The sequence below is a fragment of the Cajanus cajan genome, chromosome 8 (assembly GCF_000230855.2).
Source record: "Cajanus cajan strain Asha chromosome 8, NIPB_CcT2T_4, whole genome shotgun sequence".
In the NCBI taxonomy this organism is placed as follows: Eukaryota; Viridiplantae; Streptophyta; class Magnoliopsida; order Fabales; family Fabaceae; genus Cajanus; species Cajanus cajan.
Genome location: NC_138524.1, coordinates 17,081,304 through 17,094,857, shown reverse-complemented (window position 1 = coordinate 17,094,857; position 13,554 = coordinate 17,081,304). Strand labels below are relative to the sequence as shown.

General features: G+C 30.5%; 1 protein-coding gene and 1 long non-coding RNA gene across 2 annotated transcripts in view; both read left to right on the top strand.

Annotated features, from left to right (window-relative positions):
* The window catches only part of LOC109791556 ((-)-germacrene D synthase-like), a 30,697-nt gene extending 17,343 nt beyond the window's left edge, over positions 1–13,354 (top strand). Inside the window, exons 2-5 of the mRNA XM_083061352.1 lie at positions 5,687–5,867; positions 5,959–6,025; positions 10,276–10,469; positions 10,565–13,354. Of these exons, the coding sequence (XP_082917478.1) occupies positions 5,687–5,867; positions 5,959–6,025; positions 10,276–10,469; positions 10,565–10,709 (587 nt within the window). The 3' untranslated portion in view covers positions 10,710–13,354. The remainder of the gene's footprint in view (positions 1–5,686; positions 5,868–5,958; positions 6,026–10,275; positions 10,470–10,564) is intronic.
* LOC145950926 (uncharacterized) lies at positions 6,285–9,362 on the top strand. The gene is made up of 3 exons (XR_014428755.1): positions 6,285–6,842; positions 8,484–8,612; positions 8,738–9,362. It is a non-coding gene; the product is annotated as an uncharacterized LOC145950926 (long non-coding RNA).
* Positions 13,355–13,554: the final 200 nt, after the last annotated feature.

Here is a 13,554-nt window from a genome sequence, read left to right as displayed (position 1 = left end):
AACCACAAGCACATTACAATCCACACAATCTCTTGCAATTAACCCTATGCCAGGGCTGCCATATTTGACATAAGTGATGCGTGTTAATTACCTCACTCATCCCATACCATGCTAGGGGCACGCTCGTCCTTGAAAGCATCACTACTCAAGGTCCGTCTCATCCCTGATCATTAGTGTGAGGAACCACAATCACAATCATATTTACATCCATATAACATCTCATCTCAAAACTCAATTTCATATCACATACACAACAAATAAGTCTAACAAAATAAGGGTTTACACACCCCTCAAGCAATTCACATCTAGATCATCAATTCTTGTCAATTAATACAATGATAACATTCATAAATTAATATAATAATCAATGGAATTATCAATTTAATATAATTTTAACAAAAACAGTAAAACCCCCAATTGTTCCAAAACCTAGCTCACAAGCACTTTCCTACAATTTCGTTCTCTCTCCCTGATCATCATTCTTATAAATTAAATATATATTTCTAATCCTCAACACATACAGAATCTAATGGGCTCATCAATTCCTCAAACATAAATAATCCAATTTTTCCAAAACCTAACCTACAGGCACTTTTCTATAATTTCGTTCTCTCTCCCAGAGCATCATTTTTACAAATTAATCATATATTCATAGTCCTAAATAAATATAGAATCACATAAGACCAATAATTCTCCAAACAGAAATAATTAATAAATTATTCATAATCCTACGAGCTTCCTCTTCTACCCAATTTCCTCATGTAACTTTGCATACAAATAATCCCCTTTTCCCCTATACCTGGATAAACAGCTGTTGAACTAAAACAGGAATCTCTTGGTCTCCTCCTCTAAATGCCCCTTCGTCTTCAGAGAGAAGAAGAGGGAAAGAAGAGAGAACAGAAGATAATAGGAAGAGAGAATGAGAGATGTGTGAAAATGAGAGGTGAGAGGCACTATTTATAGGATTTCAGGCTCACCTACCGGAACGGCCCATTCCAAAAGTGGAACGGCCGTTCTGGACCCTTTGAAACCACGCAAAATTCTCAATTGGAACGGCCCGTTCCAAAACCAGAACGGCCCGTTCTCAAAACCAGCAGAACGACCCGTTCTCCCACCAGAACGACCCGTTCTCTAAACCAGAACGGCCCGTTCTGCTTCTCCAATTTTGGGCATTTTTCTTATTCCGGAACGGCCCGTTTCACTTTTGAAACGGCCCGTTCCGGGCAATCAATTGGGCCTCTGGCCCAGCGATTTTGGGCTGTTACACCTTGCATGTTTCCATGTGGTTTGGACTGCGATGATCATACGTTGTATGGGAGCAGGGCAGGGATAGGCTGGGAGATAGTTGCTAGAGGCTACAGGAGGTGCCTGAAGATGGATATTTTTTTTGTAAGCTACCTTATAGTAGCATACTTTGTTGTATATAACTGATTGCTGTTGGTTGCTTGATTAGCAACTTGTGTTGTAAATATTTTATTATACTATTTTAGTATATATATTCCAGTAGTGTGTAGTGTTGTTTCGTAGTGTGACGGCCACAACGGGTCGTTACAAATTGGGTTAGATTGTAGATCGACAATATTAATGGATAAATTAATCATATAATAATTTATAATTGTGATTAGTTAAAAAAACGTGTAGATCACAAGAACTAGCTAGGTTTAGATAAATTAATTAGAAGTATTATGTATGTTAATAAATAAAAATAAGTATAGTTGCATCTTATTATTTTTCAATTAATTAATATATTTAATTAAAGATAAAATAATTTACAGTAATTTATTTAATAGGATAGTTAACAGTAGAAATAAATTATTACACATATTTATCAATTTATTTGAATTTATAATTATATTAATATATATTTAAATTTTCTATTTTAAAAGTATTTTATAAACTTTATTAATAAATAATAAAAATAATATTTGTTAACATATAATCATATTTAATAATATTTAGCATGGAAAATTGTTTATGTACTTAAGAATCTTATTGCTTTATTTTATTTTATTTAATTTGCTTACACCACAAATAGATCCAATGGTTTTTCATATATTATTAAATTCATTTTAGTCCAACATTAATGTAAGCCTGCTTAGTAAGTAACGGTTATGTCTTCTCTTCCGTTTCCTATAAATGTTGAACATTTCAATGCTAAGTTACACTAAATCACGGTGATGTCTCTCATAGCCCACTTTTACAAGTGGTGCATAGTTGCTGCATCAATAATCACCATAAATATAATATAAAAATACTGAACAGTTGAGATTATTATTTAATGAGTAATAGTATATTATACACCTTCACACAGGATTAAAATTTTCAAATTTTTTACTGAATTTTTTTTTAAATTACCAAAAAAAAAAACACGTGTTACGATGCACTGACGCAACTGTTATTCATGTGCGGAACGGGTCATTCTGATTTCAGAACGGGTCGTTCCAGATGAAACAATAACACATGAATAACGGATCATAACGGGCCGTTCTAAATATAAAAAAAAAACACATGACGAATGGATCAGAATAGCCCGTTCCGAAATCAGAATGGCCCGTTCCAGATTCAAAAATAACACATGACTAGTTAAACCAGAACGGACTGTTCTGAATTCGGAACGGACCGTTCTAACTACATATTTGTCATAAGAATTTTTTTAGCAAAATAATATATTTTTTTTCATTCTACTAAATTACATTTAAATTTAAGTATAATTTTTCAATTGATAATATTTTTCTATTAGATTAATTTCCTCTTACTTGATTAAACCTCAAATTTTCTCTCACTTAATTAATCTAAGGGTTATATTTTAACCCTTTCATCTCTCATAATAAATTCCCTCTCACTTGATATGCTTCCTCTATATATATATATATATATATATATATACTTAGAAAGTAAACAATGTCTAATGTATCATCATCACTACCAGTTTTCTGTCATGATGCAAAACCACCCTCAGACCTTCGACCAATTGCAGATTTTCCTCCTTCTGTTTGGGGGATTATTTTATTCAGTATGTTTCTAGTTCCGAGGTACGTTTATATTCCACTTCTAATCATATCTTTGATATTTAGATTTGTTTATTTAAGTCTTAAGATGTCATTATATATATATATATATATATAAAGGAGGTTATAATAATATCGATATAACTTTTACTAAATATTATATTATTTAATAACTTTATATTAAATGTGAATTTTATAAATTTAATCATTATATTGAAAGTTCCTTACTCTTAGATTATATATATATAATTTTATATTAATTTAAGATGATTTGATACTCATTCTTATAAAATAAAATTAACGTAATATATTCATTTCAAAATATACTAAAATATGAATGTTTTGATTACTTTCAAGTTGTTGTTTAATTTTAACAAAATTTGATATACACATATAAAGTGATATGAACTTTCAATCTAACAATTGGATTTACAAAATTCACATTTAATATAGAGTTATTGAGTGGTAGAGTTATTGAGTGGTGTAATACTTAGTAAAAGTTACACCGGTGTTATTATAACCTCCCTGTATATATGTATATTTAACATTTCTTTTAAAATTAATAAATTTTAGTATTGTACTGATTTTTTTGAATCTTAGAGCTGAAGATATATGCATATCAAATTTTAAAGAAACATATATTTAATTTGTATATATACTTCGCAATTCACATTAACCAACATTTATATATTATTTAAAATTACAATATATATTGTTAAAATAAAATAATTTAAATAAAGAATTAATCGAATAATTATAAACATGAGATTTTATAAGTTGAATTGTGTGAGCCACAGGAACATGAAAATAGTTAGTATACTTCACACATGAAAACTTTAAATCATTCCTATATGCCGGTTCACATATTAATCAAATGCTATGGGTGAAAATTTATATTGGAAACATTTGATTAAGAATGTATGTAAGAAATTCACAAGTTAGCAATCAACAAAGTCGTCATTAATCATAGAACAGTTATCATTTATGTCAATAAGCAACAGTCTTGTTGTTGCCGCTAGGATGTAATTTTTTGTCATGTGATTTCCAGCATAATATTTGTGATCTATGTTTGAACATTATTGATTAGATTATTTAACTTCATGATTGATCAAAATAAAAAAGAATTTTTTTTAACGAAAGATCTGATTGGATAAACTTATAAGAAGTTATGTATATGAGAAAAAAAAAACAAAAAATTAGTTAAAATAATAAATCAAATTCTTGGTATAATTTTAAATTTTTAAAAGGTTAAATCATTAATATTTAAAAAGTTAAAGCAAATAAGTTCATTTTTAAGTTATTGGATAATTTTATTTTATTTTATTTTCCTATTTTTTATACTCATAAGTGTTTTGTGAGAAAAATATTTAAATTTAATTGTTGTAGTGGTTGCCGACAACTCATCTATTTTAATGAAGAACGGCAATAATATGCTTTTGAACTCAATATGTTTCTTAAATACATAATTAAGTGTTTCTTCAACGCCCGTAGGAACTTGATCATGATATTGAGACACAAACTGAAACATTGAAAAAGGAAGTGAGCAAGATGCTTGTCTCAAAGGTTGAGAATCCCTTAATAAAAGTTGACTTGATTGATTCAATTTCTCGTTTGGGTGTGAACTATCACTTTGAACATGAAATTGATGAAGTTATGCAACAAATTCACAAGAATTATGTTGTAAATATATGGGGGCCAAAGGATGGAAGTGAAATAAAATGTATTTGACAAGTGCAAATCTGTTATATTAACATGGGCACAGGTACCGCGGGTTTGCAGCAAGCTAGGGGGGAATTTTCCTTCATAAATATTAAAGTGTAAACCTTAGTTAATTGGTAATTTATACTAGTTTAAAGGTAAATTACCTATTAACCTCCCTTAGGAAGGAAAAGATACTTATGTAGGTTTGTTAAGTATACTGTATATGGGTTTAAGGTACCCCTTGTACCTAAGTAATATAATTATCTTTGCTGTCCAAAAAAAAATATAGAGAAATAACTATTGAAGCCAACCTCTGCACTCTTGCTGTGTTATTTAGATTATTGAGGCAACACGGATTTCATGTTTCACCCTGTATATTCCTCATCTTAAGTGTCTATTTCAATTCATTTTTTTTAAATCATCTTTGAAAAATCACTTTATTTAGTTACTACATAAATTACACACACTAATGAAAAAACAAGAATTTCATGTCATAGACATACATACTTTCATAACAAGAAAAAATTATTTAGATTATTTAAAATATTTTTCGAGACCTCACCTAGTTTGAATCTACATCGTATCTCACTTTGATTAAATTTTGAATGTCATAATTAGAGCAGTAAACATTGAATGGAGAATAAAGCATGAAGTTTTTCTTATTAATATGGGATACACCTTAAACATTATCTTACAACTTGTTTTATGAACTTTTCTTTCATATAGTTCTCTTAAATGTTGACTCTAACTATTTTTCAATATTGTGGTTGTTGAATAAAACACTAGTTGTGTTCAACAAGTTCAAGGATGTACAAGGAAACTTTAGTGAGAGACTTATGAGTGATGTTGAGGGAATGTTATGCTTGTATGAAGCCTCATACATGATGGTTCTTGGAGAGGACATTTTGGAAGAAGCATTAACTTTCATTCCACTCACCTTAAGTCCATTTCCACCATATTGAGCCCTTTTCTTGCAGTTCAAGTCAATCATAGCTTAAGACAATCTCTCCATAAGAACCTGCCTAGGCTAGAGGCACGACGCTACATTTCTATCTACGAGCAAGATCCTTATCATAATGAAATTCTACTCACTTTGGCAAAATTAAATTTCAATAAATTACAAAATCTACATAAAAAAGAATTTGGCAACATTTGCAAGTAAGTTCTTCATTCACGTAACCTTCGTATAGCTAAACAAAGTTAAATCAATTCCAAAGACTAGTTCTTCTAATATTGTTGCCACTACAAGAATGCATGAAAGTAGCGTTGGCCACACAGTGTCGGCCATGGAGCAGACGCATATAGCGTCGGCTAAGGTAACTCTAGACGGACAATAAACAAAAATCATGTAATTTTTTTGTATTATTTCATAATTATTTCATTTGCGTCGGTCAAAGCAGACGCTAGATAATAAATTTTATTTTAATATATATTATAATAGATGTTAGTGTCGGTTTAGCCAACACTATATATTTTAAAAATTTATAATTATGGACGACACCCATTTGTCAATCAATTTGTTTTATAAAAAATAATATATTAAATATTAGTGTCTGTTTAGCCGACACAAAGAATTAAAAATTAATTAATAAAACTAATTATACGTATAATAAAACCCGAAAAAGGTCAAAACTCACTAAAATCGTCCAAGTGAAAACCTTTCACACATTAAACATGAACCCCAAGTTCTAATGTGGCTGAGTGCCTCACGCCCCCTTCTACATCTACCCTAACTCATCAATTCTCCCCTTCCTGAAAGAAAAACATGAACCCTGAATCTAGTATGGCTCATGCCCCTTTTGTATTCACTCTTAATGAACCCTAGCTTGTCAAATTTTCCCTTCCCAAAAGCAGAATATGAACCCTAAGTCCTAATGTGGCTGATGCCCCCTTTTTCTTGTATTCCCATTGAACCCTAACTTATCAATTCAACCCTTTCCAGAAGCAGGAAAGTAAAGTAAATAGATCGAGAAGGCATAAGGTAGATGGCGTGATTCATGAAACCTACACTCACGACCTTCGCCACTCTTCCCAGCAACACTCACCTCTTCACTTGTTCCTGATTGAGGCTCGGACTCTTCTCCTTGGAAAAAATCCTACTATTTTCCCAAAACCCCAAGTTCGGCAACAAAGGTATTTTTCACTTTTCTCTCTAAGCTTACCTTAGAAAAAATGTTCTTTTTGTTGACTTGCTCTTTTTTATTTTTATTTTAATATGTGTTGGATTTTGAACTTTATGCATTTCGTGGGAGACTAGGGGTTAAGGTTAAGGGACAATATTGTATATTGGATCAATATTGTATATTTAGAATGAGGGAGTGGCCATGTGTCGTTTGGTGGCTAAAACAGTACATATTCACAAATGGGAGACATGGGTTGCTTGTCTGGTGTTTTGGATTCTAATCTAAAATGAAAATGAGTAAAAATGTGAAATTTTAAATGAAAATACGGACACAGGATAGATTGGTTGAAATTTTGCATTTTAACTTTATAGAAAATAAGTGAAAATGTCAATTAGGATGCTAGTGAAAAATTTTGAATGTCAAGGTGGTTAATATTTTTATTTCTTCTATTCTAAGATGAGGTTTGAGGTTGCTATTTCTTAATCTGCATTGGGTTGAAGGTATTACCTATGTAGGATTTTAATTAATAATTATCTTGAACCATCTTCTCTTAAAAGGATTGCAAGGTTGAAATGCTATTTCTCTGTAAGAGTGACATCCTTATGCTCAATTTTTGTTTAGCAGTTATCTATGTTGTGACATTGAGTTGTATATGCAAATTACATTTGTGCCTCAAATTGAATGTATTTGATCAAGTGGACTATGAAATGCCTACATTTATATTTATGTGGGTAATTGGCTGAACTTCAAATTTTGTCCTCCTATTTTCTTGTCTTTACATAATGGGGATGCAAAGGTTGAAAGTATGATTTATCTAATTATTTTTATTATTTGAGTTTCTATGGATGAACTTTGTATATTTTGAGTTGTCTGATCTATGACCAATATGTGTTTTTTGTGTGTAAATACTACCACCAATTATATGTAAATAATTGGCTACATGACTTTTTTAGATATGTAGCATGTAAGGTAGTCTATATAAATTAAGAGATTGAACAATTTTAAAATACTAATCCTGGTAGATATCGGTTGATTTTGATTGAGAAGGCTGTTTGTCAATATGAATTGCTACCTATGTAACTCTGTTAGATATGTGTTTGAGAAGATTGAACATTTTTGTTCTTGGTCTTTTTCTGTACGAATAAATAACTATTGATTTTTTGATAGTAGTAACAATTATGTATAAAATTTAAATTAATATTGTTGTATGGTTTTGTAAAAATATGAAGTTTTAAATGAAAATGAGTGAACTTAAAATTTAAATTAATATTGTTCTTGGTCTTCTGCTGCCATCTTTGGACTTGGAGCTGTTGGCCTTCTTTTATGTTACCCTTATGCCTTTGTGTGTTTGTGTGTTTGTGTGTGAGAGTGGCCATTGTAATTTTTATACAATTGATAAATAGCTAATGTTAACTCTTGCTCGTATCATTGATGTTTGATCTAAATTGTAGGCTATTGAAGAGGCAATGATTTATATTGCATCAATAATTATTGGGGTTGATTTATTTTTCATTTGATTTGAATAAGGTTGAGTGTTTTACTTGCAAAAAATGCTTCAGATTTAGTTCAATATAAATTAAATAGCTATTCACTTATTATTTGGTATTTCGAATTTTTTGTTCTTCTTGGCAACTAATGTCTTTGGGTACAGTTCAACACAAAATTATGGCAGTCAAAAGGGTTTTTCCATGTCTCTACATCAAGCACCAAGAAAATCCTCATCATGGGAGGCACACCAGGTTTATCAGTGTCTTTTTATCCAGGCTCCTAGTCAAAGAAGGTATATGACTTGTCTATTTCACATTAATTAGTCATTTTGGTTGGCCTGCATTTGCTGTAAGGAATGATTTTTCATTGCTCCTAGAAGTACTTATGGATTTGATTATAAACATATGAATTTGGCAGGTGACTTTATTTACAAGAGGTAAAACGCCTGTCACTCAGCAATTACTAGGTGAATCAGACAGTCATTATGCTGATGATTTTTCTTCCATGGTATGCTAATTGTAAATGAAAATATTGGACTAACCTTCTTGTAAGGAATGATGTGAATCTATGACTTTTCATCTTTGTTACATTTTTTTTTTCAGAGCATTTACTCTATACTATTTTTAATTTCCCAAATGTTGCATTTCAAAGGAGACAAGAACTTTGACTTTGTAAAATTCAATATCTTGGCACAACAGTTTGATGTTGCTTATGACATAAATGGTGTGCACATTCCTACTTGTTATCACCATATATATGTAGTTGGTTCTTAATTTATGGATTCTAATTTTTTATTAGAATTTTTTTTATTAAAATTTAAATATCTGAAAATGTAGTGACAAGAGATATGTATCTTACCAGTTCAGGTAACCCTCTGATCGATGAAATGTCCATATGAAAGCTCCTCATGCAAGGAAAAACAACTGAAGATAATATTCTGGAAGAGAAATTAGAAGTTGATTAGTTTTGGTACTTTAATTTCATGTAGCTAAAAGTAATGCTTAGAATGCTACGCACTCAAACTACAACATCCCATATGTACATGCACTAAAAGCAAATTATATCTCAACTAAAGTGAGAATAATTCTTCAAAACTTCATATACTATAAAGATCTTAAAAATAATGTTCTAAGATGGAAAATAATTAGCTTATTACGTACAGATCAATAGATGTGACAGGTTTGAATCATGCTGGTGTAATTCCTTATTTTGTATACTGTACCTCACTGTATTCCAACACAGAAAATAGTTGTAGTGTGATGGACACAGGTTGTTGATGTGCATTGGCTGATACAGAAGAATGATGAGCCAAACACAACAAAGGTTAACATTAAATTTATATAAAAAAAACTGGTCATAGTATCGGTCTAGCCCTCATTAGGCTGACTCTAAAATAAAATTAAAAAAAACTAGTCATAGTGTTGGCCAAGCCCTTATTAGGCTGACTCCAAAATTAAAAAAAAAAATATGAAACTTTAGTGTCGACTAAGCCCACAAAACCTTATTCTACGACTTAAACTAACATAACTAACTTTAAGTGTTAACTTAGCAGACAATAAAATAATAATAATAAATAAAAAATTATGTTTGAGTCGACTTTGTTAACACTAAAAATATAAATTTTAAAAAAAAAATTTATTTATTGTCGATAATAACTAATTTTAATTTTAAAAAATATTGTAATTTAACGTCTCTATATCTAACGCTAAACAAAATTTATTTAATATTTAAAAGCAACCCGACATATTTTAACGACAATTAAGAGTTAGTTTAGCCATCTCTACGAAATGTCCGTTTGTCAGACCGACACAATATATCTAGTGTCAACAAATTTAGTGAAGGCCATTATGTTGATGCATAGCCAACGCTAATTACACGATAGAGTCGGTTAGAAACCGACACTAATAACCAACATTCTTGTAGTGTGCTATTGTTTCTAGTCTTCAATTATATAGGTGGTTAAAGAGTTGGATGTCTCTAGTAAATTACCCTATGTGCGAGACAGGATTGTGGCATATTTTGAGCCCCAATATTCTCAAGCAAGAAGAATATTCATGAAAGTACTTGCCATAACAATAATCATTGATGATATGTATGATGCATATGGAACCATTGGTGAATTAGAACTTTTGACTGAGGCAATTGAAAGGTTGATTAGCAAATTATAAAAACACAAATTTTCTTCACTCTATATTTATAAGAAAAAAACAATTATGTAATTATTTTAATGAAACTGATTTTCAGGTGGGATATTAGTTGCTTGGATGATCTCACGGAATCCATGAAATTACCTTATAAGTTACTCATAAATCTTTATGAAGAAATAGAGCAAGAAATGATGAAAGAAAGAAGAACAAATTGCATTAACTATAGCATAGAAGAAGTATGAGTTATTTTTCCCGATTTTAATCAGCACTTGAGTTACAAGATTTATATATCAAATTAGTTTGTAGTTTCTATTGAGAGACTCAAGGTTTCTATCAACAAACTTAATTAAGGATTTGCAATAACATTAATTCATTATAAAATTTAGATTTTGTGAGTTATCACCAATTAAGGTATCCTTTTTGTACACTTATTCTAAAAATTAAATATAAAAAGTACTCCTTAATACTAAAAGCTATCATAATTCTAGCCAAAGTACAAAGAAAAATATTTTGCATGGTATACTTTTAGATTCAGTCTCTCTATATTTATTATAATGCATTATATTTTGTTTGGCAGTACAAAAAAAGTTGGTTCGAGCCAACATGACTGAGGCCAGATGGTTAAACAACAACTATAAACCAACAACAAAAAATGAGTACTTGCACACATCAACAATATCATGTTGCTGCTCATTAATGGCCATAACAAGTTACATTGGCATGGGAGACATAGCCACAGAGAACATCTTTAAATGGGCAACAAATGAGCCAAAAATTTTAAAGGCTACCTCTATTGTTTGCAGGCTAATGGATGACATCGTGTCCAACGAGGTATGATATTTGATTTTAAGAATCCTTCTCATCAAAGTCTATATTCCCATTAAAGCATGTAAATATTAATTTGTATAAATTATTTCTTGTTTTATAGTTTGAACAAAAAAGAGGACATGTTTCCTCATTCTTAGAATGTTATATGAATTAATATGACGAGTCTAGGGAAGCTGCCATTCATGAATGTCAAAAGAGAATAACAGATAGTTGGAAGGTTATAAACGAGGAGTGCCTTATGCCAGCCAATGTTCCCATGCCTTTTTTGAAACGCATTTTCAACCTCACATGTTTCATCGATGTATTCTATAAAGATAAAGATAACTTCACACATTCAGAAGGAATAATGAAGACATCTATTAAAGCTTTTGCTAATAGATCCAGTGCCAATTTAAGCATTAATTTCAGCCCTTTATGCTTCATATACTACTTTAAGTAAACAATGCATGTCCATGTGAGGGATTTGTTTTGATGAAATGTCAAGTTTTAGAGAAATTCTAAGTGATATGATGCATCTATAATGTATATATATAAATATTCGAATTGATTTCAATTTTACATCTATTGAGAAAATATCTTTGACATTAGTTCTAGAACTATACTTAATTTGTATGCTCCTTTTATGTAAATAAATACATATACATGCATGCATATAGTGGATTGAGAAGATCCTAGATAAACAAAAAAGAATACCCCATAAAAAACATATATCTCTTCAGCCTTGCTATCTATTGAATGTACCCTTTTTAATACATGGCAAAATTGAATATTAATTTGATAAAAAAAATTGAGGTTTATCTACTGTGAATTGTTTGTCGAACCAAAAACGTTTTTGTAACATCTAGCTCATCATGGTTTTGATGATAACAAAAGTAATATGATCTTTGATATACTAATGGTTTTTGAGAATATTGTATAAGACATATGTGTTTAAAAGGATCTTGCAGAAACAAAAAGTGTATAGGCTTTGAGTAATCAAAAGAATCAACCTTAGCATACGTATACAAATATCAAAGAAAAGTGATTGTCTAGATAAGCTTGCGTGTTTATAAAACATTCATTCAACGTCCAATGCACTTGGACTTATTATTTCCATCCAAACATTAACAACTCCAATGTTTGCACTTCATAAGAAAATATGTTTTCAAGCTCTAAAAAAGGCTGAGAACTTTATTCAAATATTTGAAATATGATCATTGTGATAACCTACTTTGATTATAATGCATTTATTGTTCTATTTACTCTTTTTTGTATAAGCATAGATATTGAACACAAGCGCACTATCCCATATATAGCAAATACACACACAATAGGAATGTTCTGAGATAGTAAGACAATAGTTCAGAGAAAGTCAATGGTGTTTTAAGCATATTTCATCTTAGACAATCCAATTAAACAACTTTGTTTTAGAGAAATCAACATGCGCATATGCTTCACTTCAAGAACTTATCATGCACTAGAAGTCAAAACGGACTTATGAAGGGCTCTCCATTTCACATAGATAGATCACATGAAGCCTATGACCTCTTCAAGAGTCGAATAAGAGAATCCCACACTTAATTATGCCAAAAGTCTTTTGCATTTACTACTCTTTATCTTGTATTAAGTTCTAAGTTAAAGGCCACTAGACGATTAGTGTTTAAGCCTAAAAGCTTTACCCTTGCCTTAGCAAGTCTACACTATAAGCTTAAACTTACATATCCTCTTTGGAAAAGTTAACCTTGTAATAAATACTAACCTATACTTCTTAGATTGAGCTTGAAAAGGCTTGATAAAAGAAACTTGTAAACTTTTGTTTATGGTTTCATCCAACAATGACATAGAGAATATTGTGTAATTTAGAAGTGGTAGTGAAGAATATTTTGTATTATCCTCATGGTTAATGGAACCCTTATAGTTTAAAGGTGATTAGACATAACTCAAGTTGAGTGAGATTGTAACGACTTGCCGTAGGCCGTCACATCAATAACCAATATGACAACCAAAATAAAATAATATATAATAAGGAAAATAGAGTAAAGGCCAGCTACACTAGAGTGTAAATATACAATAACGTATAAATTGTTTCCATAATATAAAACATAATTTTATAAAAGAGTCATTACCAGTAAGGTTATACAGTCATCCAAAAAGATAATATAATTACAACATCATGAAAACATCAAAATAAGACATCCTAGGTGCTGGTCAAGCTCTAAGCCTAGCCACTTCTCAAAGCAACTACCAAAAGACTCCTTGCTATCCCAAAGCCTCACACCT